Below are 23,696 nucleotides of genomic sequence, written 5' to 3'. Positions count from 1 at the left end.
GGAAAGTGGTCAAACTGCCATGCCATATATACACATACATATACATACACTTACATATCTGCATACCGGATGACTGAAAGACATGTTTGTTATTGTTGTTGCCTTGTTTTGCTTGCGCACTGCATTGCATGAAGATGGAAAATTGGCAGAAATAGCTTGGATCATTAACAACCACGGTGGTGGTGGTGGCAGTGGCAACAACAGCTTTGACTTACATTTTGCTACAATCACAACAAACACATGTTTGTATGTATGTAGTTACAAGCACCAAAAACAAATATTGCTTAACCATTTCGACAGGTTAGCTGCATTTGCTGGCAGCTGTGAAGACTTGGTCCAAAGTAGCCACTAAAATGGCGTCACATTTCGCTGCGAGTCGTCGCGCTTAACGGTTGTGGTCGTGTTCGAGTTGGCAACAAATTGAAAGTAAAAATCATTTTAAGGAGCGCGCGAAATCCGTTTACCTCGGCAGCAGAAGTAAAAGGGATTGAGTTCAGACATATTGAAATACAGGCAAAAGAAGTGGCACAGAGTTGTAAATAACGGTTATAACGGTTGCGCAACATAGTACAATTTTCTTCTTTTTTGTTTTTTGACCAAGTGACGAACTGCAGTAGCGGTGGTATTTACAAAATAAAAACAAATAAATCAGTAAAAAAAATGTCACTCCGTTACGATATTTGGAAAATCCAATACAGTTTGTGCATTTTTGGTGCGATTTGCCTATCACAGGCGGCCGCAATCTATACCCGCGAAATAATCAATAATGCACCGCAGCTGCAAGTGCGACGTAAGGAAATTTGTATTGCATAAATGTTTATAAAAATCAATGGAATATAAAAAATTTTATAAAAAAGAACAAATAAGTGGAAAACATAACGAAAAAAATTAAGAGAGAGCAAACATATTTTTTATACTTTTATTTAAATATGAAAGTTGGTTTGTCTGTTGTTTACATAACTCCGAAACCGTTAATCCGGTTGCTTTGAGATTTTGATAATTTGTAGCCAGCATGCCTGGAAAGGTTTGAAAGCGAGGTGGCGCTGGGGTCGAGATATTCATAGAAATCGTATTTCTGGATCATACTCGGAAAATATAGGTATTATCTACCTGTAAGTACAAGGTGGCGCGAAATTAATCATGCAATCTTGTTTTTGAAAATATAAAAAATAAAAATAAAATTAAAAAATAAATAAATAATAAATGATTTTGAGTGATGGAAATCTCCATTTTGACCTTTCGCGCTCCATTGCTTGTCTGTTTGTCTACCGCAACTGTCTCGTTCACAAGTGTTAAATATGATGGATGTACGTTGGCACTTGCAAAAATTATAAAAAAATTGTTAGATCTTCCAATAGGGTGATTAATTTTGCGTCACCTTGTACACGTACACTGTGTTAAAAAACTATAGCACCGAGACTTATTGACAAGTTTTGACCAATTATTTGTTTCCTATTTAATTTGAATAATTCGAATGAAAACTGTAAAATTTTGATGGAAATTTTTAGAATATTTTTAAATTTGCACAAAGTTTCTAACTTGGATTTATTTGTATTTTGTATATATAGAGTATATTTTCATAAAAAATTTTCAAATTAATTTTAAACAACTGATTAGTCAAAGCTCTCAATACCTCCTCGTGCTATAATTATTTAACGCAGTGTATACTTAAAAAGAAAGTGGTTTAAAAAAAGCTCAATAGATGGCGCTGAAGTTCAGATATTTCGAAAAATCGTATACGACCAGATTGAATGATATTCAGCATATATTTTTACTTAACGCCCTCGAAAATCCCCGAGTGACAAGTTTGAAGGGCATCCGATTAATTTAAAAAATACGTCCGAAATTGTGAATTTTGAAAATTTGACTTACGAGTAACGAGGTTGAAATTAATCTGATGAGTTTTAAAAAAATATTGAAATAAAAAAAAAAAATATTCAACATAAGCTTTCCACCCAACATGTGTTGAATATATTTTTAATTTCAATATTTTTTTAAATTCATGAGATTAACTTGAAACTGAGTGGAAAGCTTGTGTTGAACCTTTTTTTATTTTTTTTTTTTTTTTAATTCAAGGAATTAACTTGAAACAACTGAGTGGAAAGTTTGTGTTGAAACTTTTTTTTTATTATAAGTTTTTTTTTTTAATTCATCGGATTAACTCGCTAAAACAATTTTTTTCTAGCCTGACAGATGACTCACTTTTCATGAAGCAATCGCGAAAGCAGAAATATTTTTTTAGAAAGTAGAGCCGCTAGCTAGGAGGTGGAGTAATCTAGCCACTTGCAAAACCGCGAAAATCATGTGTACACAGAGTGCAGATAAATACGTCCGATTCGTACTAGCTCTGTCTAGAAAAGAAAGCAGAACTATCGTAGGTATGATGACAGGCCACAATTTGCTAGCGGCCCACGCATACAAGATATGAATTACAAACAACGATAGTTGCAGATTTTGCAATGAACTAGAAAAGAGGGAAACGCTAGAACACCTTCTATGTTCCTGTCCTGCATTAGCTAGAACCAGATTAAAATGCTTAGGAGCTTTACAATATGAGAAGTTAGAGCGCCTCTCGGGGATAGAGCTCCAAAGTTTACTTAGATGCAGACGTATTACAAGATGTCTACTACAAAGAAACGTTAGGGTCTAACTCTATCTGGTAACACTAGGGATCAATAGGTCTATGTGATGGCTTTCAGCCAGCCAGGTCAACCTAACCTAACCCAACCTAGAGCCGCTAGCTAATTGATGCTGTGCTTGAGTTGTCTATAAAAATGATATAGGTATAATAAGGGCGTGACGAATTGCCAAATTTTAACTTTTTTTTTTGTGTATTTAATTATTTTTTTCTACAATAAAATTCATATAACTCAAAGCATCAAACTTTGTACAAAATCCATTTTTATAACATTGCCAAAGAAACCTTAAGTTAAAAAATGTAAAGAGAATCGGCTGATCAGCTTAATGAACCAATCCTTTAAAATCTTCTTAAACATTATTTATAACCGCATAAATGCTAAATGCGAGGCTGTGTTGGGAGACTCCCAATTCGGTTTAATTCAAAATTGCAAAGACGTGCATAAGGACACTTTCCAATGTTTCATAGATTATGAAAAAGCCTTCGACGCTGTAAAACACAAGCTACGCTACAGCTAACCGCAGTCACTAAACAGAAATGAAAAAGATTTGCGTTGTATACGAAATCTCTACTGGAACCAAGCCGTAGAATTTGGAGTAAACAATGAAAACACAAATGAAGTCCAGATATTAAAAGGCGTTAGACAAGAAGCGATTTTTCAAGAAACACTTTGTACAGCACACGAAAAGTGAATGATGTGATTAACATCAGATATGCTGATGACACAACACTTTTTACAGACAATGTGGAAGATCTACAAAGTCTTTTAGATAAAATACGCAAATACAACTATAAATACAGCCTTAAGATTAATTCCACAAGAACTAAATTCATGGATATATGCTCAAAACCGATACCTTTGATTTTGATTAAAAAGCAATGTGACACCGAGGAAATTAAAAAAGAATACAAAATATAAAATTAGCATGCAATTAAAAATTCGTTTCGTCAAAAGCTACGTATGGTCAGTACTCATGTATCCAATAGAGGTATGAACCCTTAAAATAGCAGATATATCTTGTTCAAAAGTCTTTGGAATGTAGATATACAGACGGATACTTAAAATTTCACGCCACCGTATAGCACTTCCTTACTTGTTTTCTAAAAAAACACAAAGTAAAATACGTAACCTCTACCAACAAATTCAGGCAACCGAAAGTTTTCAAATACTCCGCTTAAGGTTTCAAAGCAGTTATATCCAGTGAATTAATATTCCAGCAAATTTTGATTCATTTATCGTTGTTACCATTGGAATTACAAGTCTGCACCAAAACTAGTGCTGGAATGTCTTGATAAGTTGAATATCTTAAGCCAATTGGATCAATCAGGTATAATAAAGAACGAATACGATGGCTTCCAGGACTTAGGAATTACTGGGAACGAAATGGTAGCTAAATAAGTCAGAAAAGAGACTAGGCCTCCAATTTATAGGTCTAGAGTCATTCTATGGCTTAGGAAAGGAAGTAGCGTAAAGGCAAGGAAGATCTTACTGGGGCAATCTACCAGGTTTATCCCATAAAAATCAGAATCAAAGGACATATAGCATCATCACAGGCCTTCTAACCGGGTATTGTAGCTTGAATTATCAGCTTATTAACCTGAGCACTCGAGGGTCAGTTAAAAAGTCCGTGCAAAAATAAAAATTACTTAATCGTTTAGGGTAAACTTTTTTATTATTCGGCATAGTTTGCTTTTAAGCTTGTACACTTTGTCCAACGTTGTTCTACAGGGTGGGCCATATAGCGTTTGCTTTTTAAACCACCTATTTTTTTGAGAATGATAACACAAATGACATGTCAAGTGTGTTCATAATTTACTTAAAGGTTTGACATTTACGAAATGGGACGCTATACGCTTGAACAAAATTGGGAAATATTGAAAACCTATTTCCAAAGTGGTGAGTCTTCTTCTTCTTTTCTGATTTTCACATCGGTGGCTACGTCAATAAGCAACCTTGTCAGATTTGGGGCTCAGAAAATCCACACGTTACTGTAGAGAAGCAAATGCATCCACAACGAGTCACTGTTTGGGGCGGTTTTTGGTCTGGCGGCATCATCGGGCCATTTTTTTTCGAAAATGAGCGGGGAGCAGCGGTTATATTAAATGGTGAGTGTTACCGAGACATGCTCAACGAGTTGTTTCCAAAAATTGAAGAGGATGACATGGACGACATTTGGTTTCAACAGGACGGTGCAACTTGTCACACTGCCAAAGTTACACTCGAACTTTTGGTTACCGTTTTTGAAAACCGAATAATCATCGATATCAATTGGCCGCCTCGGAGCTGTGATTTAAGCCTGTTGGACTATTTTTTGTGGGGGACCGTTGAGGACAAATGCTATGCGAACCATCCAGAGACGATTGATGCTTTAAAACACGAAATCCAAGTTGCCATTCATGAAATTGCAGCCCAAACAATCGAAAATGTGCTTAAAAATTGCCTTGATCGAATGGTCTACTGTAAAGCCAGTCGTGGAAGTCATTTGAACGATATTATTTTTTATTCATAAATGACAATGTTCAATCTTCAAAATAAAACAAAAAGTTTGAAAAAATATTATAGCCGATTTAAAAAGCAAATTTTACATGGCCCACCCTATAGTTTGTTGATCCTTTCGGAATAATAGGATTTGTACAAGTCTGAAAAATAGCATTTCGTTTCTGCAATCACCCCGCTTTTGAATAAATTCTTTTCCCCGCTAGCCATTTCTTGAAATCGGGGGGATGTGAAACCAGTTGGAGCCCTCTTTCCATTAATTTTGCGCCCACAACTGCTGAGGCGTGAGTTGGTACGTTGTCGTGATGGAAAGCGAAATTCACTCGACTTCCTCGATTCAGACGAATGCCAAGCACAAAGAAATAATCCGATCTGGCTGAAACTTGGTGTGTGTTCTTCCAAGAGATGCTACCAACTAAACTAAGCCTCGATGCGGGTCAGTAATGCCATCTCTCTGATTTTGTACGGGTTTTTCAAACGATCCTCGTTTACTCCAATGGAATTTGCACGCTCTGTAGAGAGGATGATGAAACTTCCAAGTATGTACTGGCATCGTGCTCATCACTGATGTAATCGTATAAGAAGGACAAGCATGCCCGGGCCAACATACTATACCAGAAAAGAAAATAAAACTTAATAAAATAGAACAAATATTAAAATTTATTGAAGAAGTTGAGCACAGCGAAATACTCTGAACCCGTGAAGGAGACTCAATAGTTCTTTTTGGTCGCAGTGCTAAATCTCTTCAATACTACCACTGGAACTAAATAATAACTAAAACATTTGATTACCAAGCAGAAAATTCACAAAACTTTTCTCTTATCCAAAACAGCGTCATGGCTGCAGACATGTAAGCGCGCCAATCCCAATGAGGATAAATGTTTTCGTCGATTATTTGAAGGATGTTTCCCCGCCTTTGCGGCCGGCATACCAGAGATTGGTGTGAACAGTTTCGAGCCGCTGCACATAGACCAGGTTTCCGTCTCGAAAGGCAGTGGCAATCTGGTCTTATCGGGTGGTTTTCAAAACCTTATCATACGTGGGCCCTCAAACGCCACCGTGCGGCGAGCCAAGTGAGTCAAGCAAACAAAAACAAAACAAGGAAGAAAACTAAATTTTAAATAAATATTTTAACCCTCACCTCAATTTAGTCTCGACCTTGACAAGAAGTTGTTGAACTTTGAGCTGGACATACCGTTGCTGCGCATACGCGCCAAGTACAACTTGAAAGGGAATATTCTCTTGCTGCCACTGATTGGTAACGGTGATGTGCGGATGGCATTGAAGGATGTGAAAACGGCTGTGTACACCAAAATACATCTAAGCAATGAACCGGAGGTGCGATATAATTTGCCTATTACTTATTTGAGCAAACACACAGGGAATCAGGGAACGGTTGGTCAATTTGTGTTTTTGTTGTTTTCTTGCTTTTTCAGGAAGTCATTCGGATCGATGAGATGAAGGTGACTTTCCATGTGGGTGCCATGCGTATTCATCTAAGTGACCTGTTTAATGGCAATGAAATTTTAGCAGCATCCATCAATAATTTTCTCAATCAAAATGCAAACGAGGTGATTGCCGAATTGCGTCCAGATTTGGAGTTGGGCTTGGCGGATATTTTCCATGGACTATGGAACAACGTGTTTGCGAAAATGCCGCTCAAATTGTGGCTGCTGTGATGGTTATGAGTTCATTTTTTATAGCAATTAAATATTTGTTGGTAGTTGTATTTATTTGCAAATTATAGTTCACATAGTTCTTAGGTAAAATTTTCTACAATAAAAAAATATTTTTTAATTTAAACTTTGCCATGGTACGTTTGTATATGTATGTGGGTATGTATATTAGGGCGGATCAATTTGTTTGGAACGATGTTTTTCGACTTCGTGTCTAGCAAATTCGGATTCTGTATAAGATTATAAGAATAAAAGTCCATCAGAGCATAGCTCTAAGGCCAGTTTCCAATCCCCCAAATTTTAAAATAAGCTGCGTTTAATGTTTGTTTTTATAAAATCCTCTAAATATTCTAACAAAAAGATCATATTATTACATTTTTTTATGAAACTAAATTAGATTCATAGTCATATAGTTTGATTTCGAACGGAAACGGAGAAAAACTCTACCCAACATGCTTTACTTTGGGCTCAGTAGGCACTTGAGAAATAGAGCTTTCTCTCTCGAAGGTCCAAACTGACACTCTACAAAAAGCTCATCATTCCCAGCCTGCTACATGGCATAGAAGCATGGACGTTGTCAACAGCGGATGAAAAAGTTTTGGGCGCCTTCGAGAGAAAAATTCTACGTAGTATCTTTGGCCCCCTCCGCTTTAGTCAATAGTACCGCTACGGTGGAACAGTGATCTATATAAGGTACATACGGGCATAGACATAGTTAAGCGTGTGAAAATACACCAGGTACGCTGGCTTGGCCATGTCATCCATATGAAAGAAAACGCTCCAGCAAGGCGAATTTACGACACGGAAGGACGAAGTGGACCAAAAGGAAGACGTGGAAGAGGAAGACCACATCTTCATATGAAGGACCAACTTCTGAAGGACCTGTCATCACTCAAGATTTCCAACTGGCATCAGCAAGCGCAAGACAGAAACAGCACCACACTATTTTGAATTCGGCCAAACCGACACCCAGTCATTACGCCACATAAGTAAGTATGTATAGTTTGATTTCGACTCGTCGCTTGTCCTCAGCAAATTTATCTCTCCACCATGGAAATTTGAGTCTGTTGTTATTGAAGCAGTTCATTAAGCCCTGCCAGTGCGATGTAGTCACTGGTCGTCTTCCACTAACTCATCTAACGGTAGACCCAAAAAACGTGCTGTTTCGACAGGTTGGGTCCAGAGGGAGAGGGGTGTTAGGGGAGTATGTTTAATAGGGCATGCGAATGGGTAGGTGATTGAACCAAAATTATGCGGGCCTCACAAGGAAGCTGAAACTCATCGTCGCAATGAGTGGTGGTTGAATTGCGATGAAGGCGTTCGACGTTTGGGAGTTTAGGAGTATGTAAGAGGCTTCTGTTGAATGTCGTTTAATGTCTGTCTGCGCACTGTTCGATCCAGAAATGGTAGTCGTGTTTGGTCCTGGATCTCATCGGAGTGGTTGAAGATATGTCTCCTGACTCGAGGCTGGGTGGTGACTCAGGCTCTGCGGTAACGACCTGGCAGGAATTGCTTGCTGAGCATCCTACTATGCTCCTTAACGGAGAGCATGGAAGCCTCGTTGTGAAGATGTTGCAAGGGAGATATCACGCGACATTCCGTGGCTATCCTGATAGCAGTATTCTAATAGGCATAAAGCTTTCTCCACTGTGAATCACTAGCGCCACGCGGCCACGCGGCCAGTTGAGCGCAGCATCATTTATCACAGACCCGCCAATTGCTTTAAATGTCGCCAGCACCATTTCTTTGTCTTTGCCCCAACTGCTACCGGTTAGCGATTTGAGGATTTGAGCTGCTTGTAGCGGTTTTAGACCTTAGTGTCAATTGTGGTTGTATTCGTCGAGATGGAAGCAAACTGGCGAAGGGACACACAGGATTTTAGATTTGTTCAGCGGCTGGCATTGGTGTGTCCCCGGCTTTCACATTTGAACGACAGTTTGACCTCCTTTAGTGGGGGAAACCTGGATATTCCTCGTAGTGAAGAAGCGAGAAAGGCCAGCGAGTTAAACATATATTTTGGAATACAAGTCATCAAAGAGTTTCTATAAATGCAAATAAAGATGTGATACTTTTTAAATACACTTCCTCTACCTTGATTCGGGCCAACTATTTTCCATTAGTTTTTGTGTCGAAATACTCCTCAGAGTTCCCAGAATTGAATTCCTTTATAAGAAAACTAATCGCTAGAAAAATTTTCTTCTCTCGAAGATAACTGCTAATTAAGACTTGATTTACCTTGACGAGTAATAATTTTTTATTGCCTTGACTAAGGCCGCAGAGGAAAATGTTAAAATAAAAAAAAAAACGTTGAAGTTGTTAACTGTTAGTTATTTTATTTAATATGGTATATGGCCACCATTCTTTACAATAACGTCAAAAATCCGATTTGGATGGGAGTAATAAAGTGATTACGTTTGCCGTAGTCGTCATACGAGTAGGGGAGCTCGTATCCGAGCTTTCATTGGAAAGGATTATTACATAGCTGGTTCCGAACCCAACGTGCAATAAGATATCCTGTGCTGTTTCGATTTCTCAACTTAACTCGCTCCTAAAATGGTGTTGGGAAGCTACCCAGAGTATCCTCGGGCGAAACGCGGAAGTTGTGAGCTGCTTCAACCGTATATCGAAAAATTGTCTAGGCCACTCCCAGGTGAATGACCATCAGCGACTTTCCCCACTTGCGCGGATTTCTATACACGGAGCCATCCTTCATTCCCTTAATTTTTAAACTCGGCCAAAAAAAAGCAACAAAATTGTAAAAAGCAAAATTTATAAAAACAAAAATATTTTTATTATAAAATAAAAAAAAATGGCTCCCCTATCATAGAATCCGTCGTAGAAAAGCTTCGAATACGAATGTCTACTACGAATACGAAAAAATTGTAATTGTGGGTTCCATGTGAACACGAAAAAAGTGCTGCCAAACTCAAATGTGAAATTTTGATATTTCGACAACAGCTCACATCAATGTAATAGACAATTTCGCAAATAATCTTCAAGTTTTTTGTCAAGTTAGCTGAATTTTCAAATTAAAATGTATTCGTTGACTTGTGCGGTTGTGTTATGGAGCAGGAAAGTAAGAAAAGCAAACGGAGTCTCAGAGTTGAGCGAAAAATATTGAAAAATGCAGGAAACCTTTCGATATGGGCGAACCAATGTAAGTAGTAGCCTTTTTGTTAAAGACAACGTTTATTTAAATATGGTTTAAAACAGGTTTATCAAAAATTACCGATTAAATAAAGCTTTATTTACATACGTTTTGAGTTTTATTGAAGACAGCATAAGCTCAGCGAGGTCGTCGTCCTTAACTCCAGCTCTTCGACTATCCTCTGTTTTACGATTTCTTGCGAAGGGAGGCTATCAGCACGGAGTTGGCAAAGATTTCGGGGCAGTCCACATTTAGCTATGTGCTAAAAGACGTATTGGCGTCACTACAAACACGATTGTGTCCTCAGTGGGTAAATCTCGACATGAGTGCCAATGAAAAACGGCAAAGCAAAAATATAGAATTCCTGGCATCATTTTGTGTGTGGATGGGACGCACATAAAAATTATTTCTCCCACTAAAGAAAAATTCCTCCGCAACAACCGAAAGGGCTACTACAGTATCAATGCAATGCTTGACTTCTCCATTGATTGTTACAACTTTACACCTATGGAAGTCACATAAAAGTACATACTATATACTTCAAAAATTTCTTTTTATTTATAGTTTAGTTATATTAATACAGAACATACATTTTACAGCTTTTTTATTTGCTTCCTTTTAAATCCTCTTTTTTTACTCGTTCTAATTTGTTTGGCCGAGCTCATCCTCTTATTTGTGGCAAGCGTCTTGATGCTGTTCCACAAATGGAGGGACCATTAGTCCGGGAGCCAGGGGTCGATTTTGGACTGCGTTTTTATACCTTTAAATTCTTGACTATACTTGTGATTTAGCCTTCATGAATAACGAAAGTGAACGTCAGCTGGCGCACTAGCGGTGGGTGTGATTGTGGGAGGGTACGAAACGTGTCGAAAAAAAAAGTCCACCAACTCATTTTATACCGGCTGAAATTTTTTTCATGTATTGTTGACATTTAGTAGAATAAAAAATAAAGTCAGCTGCGCCGTAGAGGGGGGAAAATACGTCAGCTGAACAGGCGAACTTGTAAAATAAATTAAAAAGTAAAACTACTTTATGCCGATTGAATTTTTTTTTTACATAATTTTGGACACATAAAAATATAATAATGCTGGCCAGTTGCGTTTATAGCGGTGGGTCAGCCGAATCATTGAAAATTCCACGCGCCGCCGAGATGTATGAACGCAATGATACATTTTTGCTTCGGCTGACCCACCGCTATAAACGCAGCTGACCATCATTATTATATTATGATAATCAATCGGCATGAAATGATGAGGTCAAAATGACCCCTGGCTCCCGGACTAGATGGAGATGCGAACCTACACACTTCCGAATAGTAGTCACGCATCAACCAATTCGGCTATAGCAGAAAAATTTAAATCCAATACTAACATACATTTCAAGAGAGTTCCATCGAAGCATCTTTAAACTAATATATTAATCCGAGACACATCAACAACAAACAAGTTTTTTGAAAAACTAAATAGATCAACACTTCGATCGTCTTATATTGATATTATTTTTCTTTCTTTTTCTAAGGAAATTATTTTCTGCTGGTTTTGAAGACCCAAGTCGCAAACTACAAATACGTTACTTATAAAAAACACTTTACTTTTAATTTTCCTAATTTACATCTTTGCAAGAAATCATTCCGGCAGCAAGTCATCAAAACTGTAAGTATCGAAGATTTTCACCGCCGAGGCGCGCACAATATCCGATATTGAACTTTCCAGCAGCGGCCGTAACTCATCCGAAAGTGAATTGAAATTCTCATTCAAAAATGTATTCATACGCTCGCCCAGCGCTTCATCGCCATTAAAGAGATTGCTCAAATGCAATTGCGCCTTACCCAGCGTATACTGCACCTTCACATCCTTCACTTTGCCAAATACGCGATCATCTTTCACGTAACGCTCTGCGGTAATTACTGTGTCCAATTCGACATCGGCTAGCAAAGAATTAATACAAAACAGTTATTAATCAATAAACACTTTTCGCTAACAAGGAGACTCACTGAAATTCGCCCTGAAATCGCCCTCGCCACCTAAAGGCATCATCATAATTTTGGCACTCATCGCATACTTCCCGTCCATGGTCACATTCGGAATGCTCATCAACAGCGACAATCTCATTTTCTCCGGATCAATGTGCAGCTCGTTGAGCGTGAAATTGGCCAAATTATTTATGGTGATATTTTTGAAGGTTGAGTGCAGATAAATTGCGCCCGAGTCCTGATACATTTTAATCTCGGGCACCACCAACGGCGCGATGGGTGGTATGAATAGCTCTGGAATTCCATAATTAAATAGGTCTTTCAAAGCGAGCAGCGATTGGCGTGCGCACATATCCAAATTCGGATCACTGCGATGGCAAACTTTCACAAAAGATGCTATCGAAAATAGAAAAATTAAAAATGTATAGTTGAGAAGTGTAAAAGCAAAAACGTACATCTTACGTAATTGGGTGCGCTCCGTCTTAAACCTGGGTGCGGCCAACACGCCACTGCTGCAAGTGGCCAACAGCATTAAAATGGCATAAAATTTCATATTTTCCATTTCGAAATTTGTGCGGAATTTTACACCCGCGCAGAGCTTAGTTATTTGTAAGCTGTTGCAAGCGCTTAACGGTTGGTTTTATAAAGCGCAGAAATCGCTGAACTAATCAATTTCCTAAAGAATTCTTCAGGGTTACAGCCCACATTTTCGCTGATCAACCATTGGCATTGCTGAGTCTGCAAATGGAACTTTTTTAAGTGAGAATCTTACTTTAAGTATCGTACAATGTATTTAACTTAAAACGCAGATGGAAATACAGGGTAGTCCAAATAAAAGTTTATTTTTAAAAATAAAATGAATTAATAAAAATCTATTTTAATCGCTATGCAATTTTATCAAAGTGCCTGTCTTGACTGCTCTCGCAGTAGCGCAAGTTGTTCACTCAATTTGCCAAGACCAGTTATTGACTGTTTCTGACTCTTCCAGTGGCTAATAAGTCGCACTAAATGCGCCTGAAAGGCGAATTGTCAAGAGTGGAGAGTAGAACTGTTTCGAATAGTTATAAGTAAATATCTGTAAATTGCCAAGTATTATATAAAAAATGGGCTTCCTTAATCCCAGAATTATATTTTGTGAATTAATTTTAAACTAAAAACTGATCGCCAATATGATGCTGTTGTTACCTAAGCTTTATGACCCTAATGAGTTCTTTCATAGAAGAAGCGGATTCATCAGGAAGCGGAAAATCACGGCTAACTTTACTAGGCTTGGCCCACGTAAGTTTGGAGTTTTGACCCGGAATTCACGATTATTCTTACATTCCTAACTACTCGACAAACTACCTGTACTTATTAATTACCTCGGGGTGCCACGAGTTCGAAACCCCGGGCAAGAAACATCAAATGATAGGAAATGTTTATAATAGCGATCGCCCCTCGGCAGGTAATGGCAAACTTCCGAGTGTATTGAAAAAGCTCCTCATAAAAAACCACTGACCGTTCGGACGCTGGGATTAATTGGTAACTTATGGATGTATTTGTTTAGGTTAGCCAGGTTGTTAGTCCAAAAAAGGCACTCGGTAGCCCTGCCTTTGATTTCTATCCGCTAACTAAGTTGCTTAAATACTTACATCGTTTTGAGAAGGTAACTACTCCCTCCAGTGAGACATTTTGCAAACTGGTTCCCAGCTTCAAAAAAATAATCGCCAAGATATTTGGCACGATTTCTTTGAACCTAGGAACCTATTAAGTACTTCCGCAACCTTTATTTTAAAGGCGTATCGAGCTCAAATTGCCTAAGTATCCATCTTTCACGCGCATTGCTTCAGAAAGATGCTCTATGATATCCTGACTTAAGCGGTATGTCAGGATGCATTCAATATCGTTTTGAACCTAGACATTCCGAAAACGAAATGTTTTTTCTACAAATTTTACTTTTACTCAAATTTTCTAGAGTAGCAACTCAGTGTCTTGCTAAGGGAGCCGATTTGTCAAGAGGGAACGGGAAAGCTGCTTACTGAGTAAACCTTTTATTATTTAATTATGACCTCATACATACAGGGTCCGGCACTCAAATTTTAACCAATTGAAAGAGCCATAAAATGTGTAAAAATAATACAAAATTAAGAACCAATTTACTTTTGCTTGATATGAACACCATATTTGCCTTAGCTATGGCCTTAAGACGGTCCAGAAACGAATCGCAAGCTGCCCGAATGTGACTTGTAGGTATTTTGGGCCACTGGCGGACAATGGCTTTTTTCAACGATTCGGAACTGGTGAATCTTTTAGTTCAGACTTTGCTCGCGAAAATAGCCAAAAGAAAATAATCCATCGGATTCGCATTCGGTGCATTTCAGAGCCATTGTGCGGATGTTTTAAAGTTCGAAACATTGTTTTTTAGCCATTCGTGGTTCAGGCAACCTCCAGAATACTTCCCGATAATATTTGGCATTTACCTTGACGCCAGGCTCGAGTAAAACGATTGGGGAGCGCCCATCTGCGGTTATAGAGGCCCAAACCATTACCTGTGACGGGTGCTACCTCCTGGTGGCCAATCGATGGTTCAAATTTTCGTACGATCGGTCGGTCAAATAAACCTTACGGAGTTTACGAATTGCTCAATTTGAAAAATCTTCTCGTCAAAAAAAACAATGTTCGGAAATTGACCGCTTTCGAAATTGATCGCTCTCGAGTCTAACTTGTTGCTGCTTTGGTGTGAGATCATGCCCCTTTTGGATCTTGTAAGGCTTGACTTTCAGATCATTTTTCAGTATACGGCGGATGCTACGGTCAGATATTTTCGTCGGGGACTTCGCTCAAGTCGCTTCTTCACTATTTGAACATTTTCACGTGACATTACAGCCTTTTGATGGCCACTTCCATGGCGCTTCGCGATGCTACCAGTATCATTGTAACGATAGGGCGTGCTTCGTTAGTGCTTTCTGACAAGGTGAAATACCTAGGTCTAGTCCTTGACAAAAACCTGACATGGAAGGCCAACATTAAGGAGAGGATAACGAAGGTCACCATAGCCTTGTATGGATGCAATGGCGCGATTGGCAAAAGATGGAGCCTCTCGCCTAGAGTTGTATTTTGGCTCTATAATACCATTAAAAAGCAAACTTTGTAGTATGGAGTCATTATCTGGTGGAGACGATGGCATCGGGGAAGAAGCTGGAGAGAGTTCACGTACAGCAATCAGACTGAGAGGACTATGGTCTATAAAACTTGAATTTTTATAAATCCTGCACAAAATTAATTGACGTTTTCACGATTAATGAAATTAGTGCGCAAATTAATTAATATTTCATGGACTAACGACGATTCCAATAAGAGACCAAATATGTGCCACGACAGTCGGTTCTACGTAACCGAAACGAGCCGGGTTTATATCTGGCCAAGGACTGTCACCTCAACAGTTTGATCAAACGGATACGCTCAACAAAAGTTCACATATGCGATGATGCGACCACAGGTTTAGAGAAAACGGCTACAACAACAACCAGACTTAAAGTTAGGATCAATTTACGGCAGGTGGCGACGCTTTTTGTTAGGAGTACTTATTGAGCTCGGCGGCCGCTGTAACCGAATGAGTTGGCACGTGACTACCACCATTCGGAAACACAGAGGTTCGAGACACCGGGCACGAAACACCAATTGATAGAAACAAGTTTTGTCTAACACCGGTCGCCCCTCGGCAGGCAATGGCAAGCCTCCAAGTATATTTCTGCCATAAAAAGCTCCTCATAAAAACGTGTATGGTTCGGAGTCGGCTTAAAACTGCATGTCCCTCCATTTGTGGATCAACATGAAGACGCACACCACAAATTGGAGAAAGAGCTCGGCTAAACACTAAGCAACTGGTGTGAGCGCTCATTGAGCTCAAGAATGCTGAGAAGAAAAACATTTAAAAAATTGTGAGCTCTTATTTATTTGGCATGAGGCTGTACACGCAAACTGATTTGACAGCTTGAGTAAATACCTTAAAGTCTCACGTAACTTAAGTTGAGTTTACGTGAAGAGTAATTACACTATTAGTCATGGCAGCCAATCGGAATGTCGGGCATTTTCACAACATAGGCAATTCTCGTTATAAAAATTTGTAATTTATAATTCTGTTATAATACTTTTTAAAAATGAAAACGAGACATAAGAAAAAAACACATTTGTAATTTGTAACATTTTTAAAAATTTTTGGCTTTAATAACATTTTGTTAGTTCATATAAAATTTTTCTTAAGAATATGGTTAAAAAAATTCTTTGCTCAATAAAAGAGACACATTTATTCAAGTCAGTATAATAAAAGTACCAAACAACGACATTTACAGCTCTTATTTCTTAAGAACTCTACTTTTTAGGTATAAAAGCTAAAAAAAAAAAAAAAAAAAAAGTTACATGAAATGTATATATGTACGGTAAATGCGTATACACTGCCTCACAAAAGTATTTGGAAATCTAGTTTTCGTAGTAGAAAGTACATACAAAAACACAAAAACTTTATTTCGGGTTCACATTCAAAAACTCATTTTTTAACACTGATAAACGCTTTGCTTTTTTTGAAAAAAAAAGAAAATTTAATAAAAAATTATAAGTGCGACCACTTGAATTCACATCACATAAGTATTCGAAATCTTAATTAGTAGTAATAAGCTTTGCAAAGGTACCATTATCCACACAAAAGCGCGTTGCTGTTGGTGTAATTTAATTTTCGTTCTATTAGTAAAGTTCGATGCTTTCCTTAGTTTTCACTTAATTTGTAATAAAATACGAGAAGTTGTTTAAAATATGGGTCAAAATAAATCACTTTCGAAGAAAGAAAAATAATATTTAATTTACAAAATGAAGATTAAAAGAGATTTCTAATTTCAAAACAAGGTATCAGATATAAAAAAAAGCAATTCAACCAGCCATAACATTTTGTAAAGCGATAAACTTAGCACAGCGATCAAGAGGTGCTGAAAAATTGAATTCCCACCAGAAGGTCGTTATTATTAGAAAAAAAAATCAAGCGAGGGCCACGCACTTCAGCCCCAGAAATTTATAGGAGTCTCGCTGAGAAAAAAAAATTATATTTCAATTGAAACTTAGACCACAATGAATTGACTGAATGAGTTTTTGAACAATAAATAAAAAGTGAAAGGAGTTTCCGATATTTTATAATCGAGAATAAGTATTTCCGAATACTTTTGTGAGGCGCTGTATATGTATTTACCAGAACGTAATCGTTGGAATCAGCGCACTGCTGCTGCATTCGTTGCAATGCTTCAGAAAATACAACATTCAGAAAATGTTAAATAAAATAAATAAATAATTGGCGCGTACACTTCTGTTAGGTGTTTGGCCGAACTCCTCCTCCTATTTGTGGTGTGCGTCTTGATGTTGTTTCACAAATGGAGAGACCTACAGTTTCAAGCCGACTCCGAACGGCAGATATTTTTATGAGGAGCTTTTTCATGGCAGAAATACACTCGGAGGTTTGCCATTGCCTCCCGAGGGGCGACCGCTATTAGAAAAATGTTTTTATTAATTATGCTTTCACCGAGATTCGAACCAACGATCTCTCTGTGAATTCCGAATGGTAATCACGCACGAACCCATTCGGCTACGGCGGCCGCCGAAAATGTTACTTCTCTAAATATTCATCTATAGGCGTACATACATACGCGTACTTTCACCCATAAACATTTATTCAAACCAATACAACGACTGCTGGCATTTGTCAAGCATCTGCGCCTCTCTTTATAATTATAAAAGAACAAGTTTTTGTTGCATTATTGCGACTTATACGTAAGTATTTCTAATAATATACATATATGCACATACATATACATTAATTAAAAAGTATGTGAAGCCTCTAGATGCAAAAACACACATTCGACATTAAAAGAAAAAGTGATTTACCACTTCCGCAAAAGTGGCGAAAAATATGATAGCAAACACTCAGAAGGATAATTGCGAAACACTAAATGAAGCATAAAAGAGGAAAAACCATTTAACTACAAACGGTTTCATGCGTTACACGATACGTTTAGAAGGACGAAGATAACGACTTAAAACATAATTTTATCTATTCGTAAGATAAGCATAAAAACTAAATTGGCTCTCTGACTTCTTTGAAATCAAACGAAAATATTTGCCTACAAGCATTTCTTGCCGTTTACTCAAAACTACTACAAATTATGCCGAATATTTGTTTTTGCATTTAGACGATTCAGGTTTAAAATACACTTAGCCATATTTGCCAGCTGGCCTGCAGTAAAATACGGAACAAAGTAGTAGTTGTTCAATACTACCCGCTTTGTGACTGTGGTCGTACTTGACTACAATAAAAGTTACATAAAATATACATTTTAAAAAATATTTCTTAGATATTTAACGCTAGTTGTGAGAAATCCTGACTTATTGCAGGAAAGTTGTATATTAGGATGGTCGAAACAAAAATATTTTCTCGCTTTGCTGCCCCCTAAATCTATAGTAAAAAACATTAGTCACCTGTACTTTTATTTATTTAAATGCTTTATTAAAAAAAAAGAGAATCAACTACTTTTTATAGTGAAAACTAGCTGAAAATTTCGCAAAATGAAAAAAAAAAAAATTAATACGAACAAATTTAATAAAAAAAAATTATCATACAAAAAAATTGTATTTAAAAAAAAAAAAACAATTATAATATAATAAGAGCAAAAAAAACAACAAATTACAATAAAAATAAAAAAAGTATAATAAAAAAAACATTTAATAAAATTGTAATAAAAAAAATTAATAAAATCGAAATTATAATAAAAAATTATCATAAAAAAATTATATATAAAAAAAAACTATTATAATAAGAGCAAAAAAAAAACACAAATTACAATAAAAATAAAAAAAAATTATAATAAAAAAAAACAAAACAATTTAATAGAATTGTAATAAAAAAAATTAATAAAATCGAAATTATAATAAAAAAAATTAATAAAATCGAAATTATAATAAAAAAAATTTAAATAAGAGCACAAAAAAGATAGAAGTATCTATAATTAAAATAAAAAAATTATAATAAAAAAAAACAAAAAATTTAATAAAATTGTACTAAAAAAAATATTAAAATCGAAATTATAATAAAAAAATTATAATGAAAAACAAAAACATTTTGTAGAAAAAAATGTATCAAAAAACAATTATATTTAATAAGAGCAAAAAGAAAAATCAATTATAATAAAAAAAAAACAATTTAATAAAATTGTAATAAAAAAATTAATAAAATCAAAATTATAATGAAAAACAAAATCATTTTGTAGAAAAAAATGTATAAAAAAATGTATAATAAAAACAAAATTACCTTAAAAAAGCGTATTACATACTTCCGTTTTTTTCTCTTATTTTTGTAAACATTTTTAGTAAATTTTTGAAGTGAAATTTAAGGGAGATTAAATAATATCGATCGATCTGTAAATCATTTCATACAAGATTTACGAAAGAGTGCATTTTTTATGCAAATTCAAGGCTAATTTCCATTAAAAAGTAAAAAAAATATATTATAATAAAAAACAACTTTAATGAAGAAATAAAAAATTTAATATAAAAAATGAAATAAAATAAAAAAAAATTTTAACCAAAAAATGTATTAAAAAAAGTATAATAAAAAAAAATGAATAACAAATATTTCTTATATATAAATTATAATATAACTTACAGTTCTTATAAAATTATAATAAAAAAAATGTATAAAAAACAAAAATTTGATAATAAAAGTATAATTTAAAAAAATCGTATTATTTTCCTTTTTTTTCTTATTTTTATTAATATTTTTTGTATTGTATATTTTTGAAGTGAAATTTAAAGGAGATTAAATAATATCGATCGATCTGTAAATCATTTCATACAAGATTTACGAAAGAGTGCATTTTTTATGCAATCGCTAATTTTCATTAAAAAGTAAAAAAAAAAAAATATATTTATATATAATAAAAAAAAAAAATTTTATGAAAAAACAAATTTATAAAAAAAATTTTACAAAATAAAAAAATTATAATCAAAAAATGTACAATATTAAAAAAATTATAATAAAAAAAAAATTAATAAAAAATATTTCTTATATATAAATTATAATATAATTTATAGTTCTTATAAAATTATAATAAAAAAAAAATGAATAAAAAATTAAAAATTTAAGAAAAAAAAGTATAATAAAAGAAATTATAATTAAAAAAATACGTATTATGTTCGTTTTTGTTCTTATTTTTGTTAATTTTTTTTGTACATTTTTGAAGTGAAATTTCAAAGAGATTAAATAATATCGATCTGTAGTAAATCATCTCATATCAAATTTATGGAAGAGTGAATTTTTTCTTATGCAAATTCAATGCTAACTTTCATTAAAAAATTTTAATAAAGACAAAAATTATAATACAACAATTTAAGAAAAAAAAAATGAAATAAAAAGAATTATAGAACAAAAATTTAATAAAAATAATTATAATTAAAAAGTTTAATGAAAATTATAATAAAAAATATTCAAAAAAACAAATAAACTATACTGAAAAAAATATATATTTAAAAAAATACGTATAACTTTCGTTTTGTTTTCTTATTTTTGAAAACATTTTTTGTACATTTTTGTAGTGAAATTTCAAGGAGTTTAAATAATATCGATCCGCAAGTCAATTCATACAAAATTTACGGAAGCGTGCATTTTTTCTCATGCAAATTCAATGCTGATTTTCAAGCGTTGGCAGCACAGTTAAAAATTAAAAAAAAAAAAACTCAAGAGAAAAGCAAAAAAAAGTTTAGGTGACTAATTTCTTTGGCCTTAGAACAAATTTAGGTGGCAGCATCAAGAAAACATTTTTTTTTTTTTTGCCATCTAGTATACATATGGACATGATGTAGGACATAAAAGTAATTAAACATTAACACTTGTAATAAATAAATGTGTTATCACAATCAGTCATGTTTTGCCTAAACATTATCTCTTTTACTCATTCCAAATGCAAATGCGTATTTGTCAAAATAAATGTTAATGCTCGTCATTCGTCGATGGTGGCTGGCAGATCGCTATTTCTATTCATATCTTCATCGATATCCATCCTGTAATAAAATAAGAAACGATTTTATTTTAAAACTACAACATTTGGAATTTTAACCATAGGAGCCAATAAATATTTAAATATTTTTAATTCTCTCAGACTACTCTTCTTCCTTTTAGCAATAAGCCAAAGGCCCCAGTAGCTAGCGCTTTAATATTATAAGTGCTTTAGTAGCAATGCAAAACTTACTGGATAATTCTCCCCGTAACTTCTTCGATTAATGACGTCAAAGGATATTGGAAAATTTCATTAATGCTGTTGGCCATTTCACTATTGCCATTAACGATTATAGGCGAACTTCCGTCCTGTGCCAAAGTGGTGCGTTGTACTTTGCCACTTTTGTAAATGTTCAGAATTTTGGTATGGAAGTTTATAGTGTTTTGCGCTAAGGCGTTCCTCATTTCGACTAATTCCTCTAAACTATGATGGACGATGCGTTTCAACATGCCAAATTCCATTTGCACTGAAGTTATCGCCGAGTATGCATATTTTAAGTGCTCGTTCATAATGATTTTTTCCCTTTGACCCAGACAATCATACACGGCCGTTCTGCAAAGCTCCAAACGTTCCTTTCCATTTAGTCTCACTTTCTGCACATTTTCAAGATGGCGTCTAAACTCAAGGCTAAGCAGTAAATATAATATAAATGTGTTTGTGAAACAAAGAAGCAATCAATTTGAATATTGTTTTGTCTAAGAACTTACAGTTTGTAGGCGTCTTTATTCTTCAGTTGGTCGAAAAAGGGATTAATCGCCATTTCTTTGGCACGCCGCAATCCGGATTTATAGTAGCGATTAACTTTGTTTTTGAGACCCTCCAAAGTAGCGAAATCTTCTTTAAATTTCAACGCACGAGCACACCATTCCCCAAAGAAGCCGTCACAATTTTCAATCTAAAAATTATAAAAATAAAAACAATTTTCAATACTTAAATGCTTTGCAAGCATTGGTAATAAATATCACCTGTGCTGCGGACGCCTGCTTTGCTGCTTCAATATTCACGCCAAATTGTTCTACGCGTCCATGCATTTCGATGAGCTCGTTGAAGTATTGCTGCAACTTATTTCCATTTTGGTCTGTATCGTATTGAAATATTTCGTGCTCCATAGTCAGCGCATATTCCTTTAACCCGCCGACGAATGCCTCGAGATGGAACTGTTCATTACTAAGCAAAAAATGCGTACTTTGTTCGATGCTGCTCAACAGCCAATTGGGTATTTCTTCTTTTGAATGCAAATATTTTTTAAAATGTGTGGGAATTTCCGGTGGCGCTGCATTGTATTCACATTTCATGCCCGCAATATACAGCATCACCGGCGGATTGTTGCCATTACGATTGTGCTCCCATTCTTCAACGAAAAAATCGATCGGCTTGTAAGTTTGTGAAAGCACCGGCCTGGGATGACCCGTTGGGAAAATACAATAAATATCCGCTACACCCGTCTCACCTTGCACAAGTTTTCTAAAATCTAACAGTGTCATGTCAGCCGTTATTTCCCATGAATAAAACTTTAAAGTTGGTAAAAAGAAAACGGTCAACACCTTTTGTGCCAAAATGGCATCTAACTCAGTATAAAATGTGAGCGTGCGCTCCTTTGAGGACGGCGCTAGTCGTGTGCCGCGCGTGTGATAGTTCTGATCCAAAGCTGTGGTTAACCAATTTTCAATTTTATTTAAGAATACTGGACTCATGTGATTCTCAACCGGAATTCGCTCATGGAATTCATACTTTGCTCCTTTCTCTCCGCCAAAATTCTCAGTTATCGCAATGCATTTGGCTGGCTTCTTGCGTATGCTTGTTACGATATCGTACAAAGTTTGATGCGGTATGAATGGTAGATTACCGCAAATCACTTCGTAGGCAATTATGCCCAATGACCAATAATCGACCGTATTTTTATATTCCGCGGTGTCTAAAACCTCTGGCGCTACATAGTTTCGCGTACCGACAATGCTCTTCAGCATCGTATTCTCGGTGATGGTACGTGCGAAGCCGAAATCAGTGAGCTGGAGAAGAAAATGGAAATGTTAGAGTAGTGCAAAGCATTTAAAAAACGATTTACTTGGTACCTTATAGATCCGCCGTCCAGCTTCCTGATGTATGACCACATTGTCCGGCTTGAGATCTCGATGCTCGATGTGGCATTTGATGTGTAAATATTCGATGGCGTGACGGAGGGCATGCAATACTTCGCGCACTTCGAATTCCACTAGTCCATTTACATTGTGAACTAACTGTAATTGCGTACGCAGGTCCCCACCGTTGCAGTACTCCATTACAACGGGCTGCAACGGCCGCCAGGGGTGGCGCTCTGTTAGATATGCGATAAACTCTTGATCGACCCGGTCGTTTAGGCCGCGCACTATGTATGGTGTGTCACATTGCATCATCCATTGGCATTCTTGCTCCCAACGTTGGTGTAGTTTGGCCACTTCATCTTTGCTGAGATTGGGATTCTCCTTTAAACTTTTTGTGGCTGTGAGATTGAGTCAAAAAACAGATCTTTATAACGTATGTTTTGTTAAAAAGTAATCAGAAAATTTACGCATTAAGGTACTTGACCACCTTGGAAAGCTAAAAAGTACAACATATTCAATAATTTTTTTTTCATGTTCTGTATAATATATTAAAATAAATTTTTTTTTAAATTTTTATTTAGAGCTTATATAATACAAAAAAAAATTGATTTATTAA

The 23,696-nt window shown here is 35.7% G+C and overlaps 3 protein-coding genes across 3 annotated transcripts in view; 1 reads left to right on the top strand and 2 right to left on the bottom strand.

The window, feature by feature from the left end:
- The first annotated feature begins 354 nt into the window (after positions 1-354).
- LOC128857139 (circadian clock-controlled protein daywake) lies at positions 355-6,884 on the top strand. The gene is made up of 4 exons (XM_054092737.1): positions 355-790; positions 5,968-6,208; positions 6,287-6,473; positions 6,572-6,884. The coding sequence occupies exons 1-4, from the start codon at positions 661-663 to the stop codon at positions 6,812-6,814; spliced, it is 801 nt and encodes a 266-aa protein (XP_053948712.1). The 5' UTR covers positions 355-660; the 3' UTR covers positions 6,815-6,884.
- Positions 6,885-10,519: 3,635 nt separating this feature from the next.
- LOC128868142 (circadian clock-controlled protein daywake) lies at positions 10,520-14,942 on the bottom strand. Its single transcript, XM_054109913.1, has 3 exons — positions 12,394-14,942; positions 11,953-12,327; positions 10,520-11,886 (listed from the first exon to the last, which is right to left on the bottom strand). The coding sequence occupies exons 1-3, from the start codon at positions 12,491-12,493 to the stop codon at positions 11,585-11,587; spliced, it is 777 nt and encodes a 258-aa protein (XP_053965888.1). The 5' UTR covers positions 12,494-14,942; the 3' UTR covers positions 10,520-11,584.
- A 5,541-nt stretch (positions 14,943-20,483) lies between these two features.
- The window catches only part of LOC128868134 (inhibitor of nuclear factor kappa-B kinase subunit beta), a 28,970-nt gene continuing 25,757 nt past the window's right edge, over positions 20,484-23,696 (bottom strand). The window contains exons 2-6 of the mRNA XM_054109901.1: positions 23,072-23,478; positions 21,965-23,008; positions 21,707-21,894; positions 21,192-21,626; positions 20,484-21,003 (exon numbers count right to left, since the gene is read on the bottom strand). Of these exons, the coding sequence (XP_053965876.1) occupies positions 20,943-21,003; positions 21,192-21,626; positions 21,707-21,894; positions 21,965-23,008; positions 23,072-23,478 (2,135 nt within the window). The 3' untranslated portion in view covers positions 20,484-20,942. The remainder of the gene's footprint in view (positions 21,004-21,191; positions 21,627-21,706; positions 21,895-21,964; positions 23,009-23,071; positions 23,479-23,696) is intronic.

This window comes from Anastrepha ludens, chromosome 2 (genome assembly GCF_028408465.1).
Source record: "Anastrepha ludens isolate Willacy chromosome 2, idAnaLude1.1, whole genome shotgun sequence".
Classification (NCBI taxonomy): Eukaryota; Metazoa; Arthropoda; class Insecta; order Diptera; family Tephritidae; genus Anastrepha; species Anastrepha ludens.
Note: the sequence above shows the minus strand (reverse complement) of the source record. Positions and strands in the feature narration are given on the sequence as shown.

Excerpts from the sequence above, each read along its gene's own strand:
- LOC128857139 (XM_054092737.1), top strand. The coding sequence starts at position 661 with ATGTCACTCCGTTACGATATTTGGAAAATCCAATACAGTTTGTGCATT. Across the intron at positions 791-5,967 it reads ACCGCAGCTGCAAGTGCGAC|CGTCATGGCTGCAGACATGT; the intron begins GTAAGGAAATTT and ends TATCCAAAACAG. Across the intron at positions 6,474-6,571 it reads ATCTAAGCAATGAACCGGAG|GAAGTCATTCGGATCGATGA; the intron begins GTGCGATATAAT and ends TTGCTTTTTCAG.
- LOC128868142 (XM_054109913.1), bottom strand. The coding sequence starts at position 12,493 with ATGGAAAATATGAAATTTTATGCCATTTTAATGCTGTTGGCCACTTGC. Across the intron at positions 12,328-12,393 it reads GACGGAGCGCACCCAATTAC|CATCTTTTGTGAAAGTTTGC; the intron begins GTAAGATGTACG and ends TATTTTCGATAG. Across the intron at positions 11,887-11,952 it reads CGATTTCAGGGCGAATTTCA|CCGATGTCGAATTGGACACA; the intron begins GTGAGTCTCCTT and ends ATTCTTTGCTAG.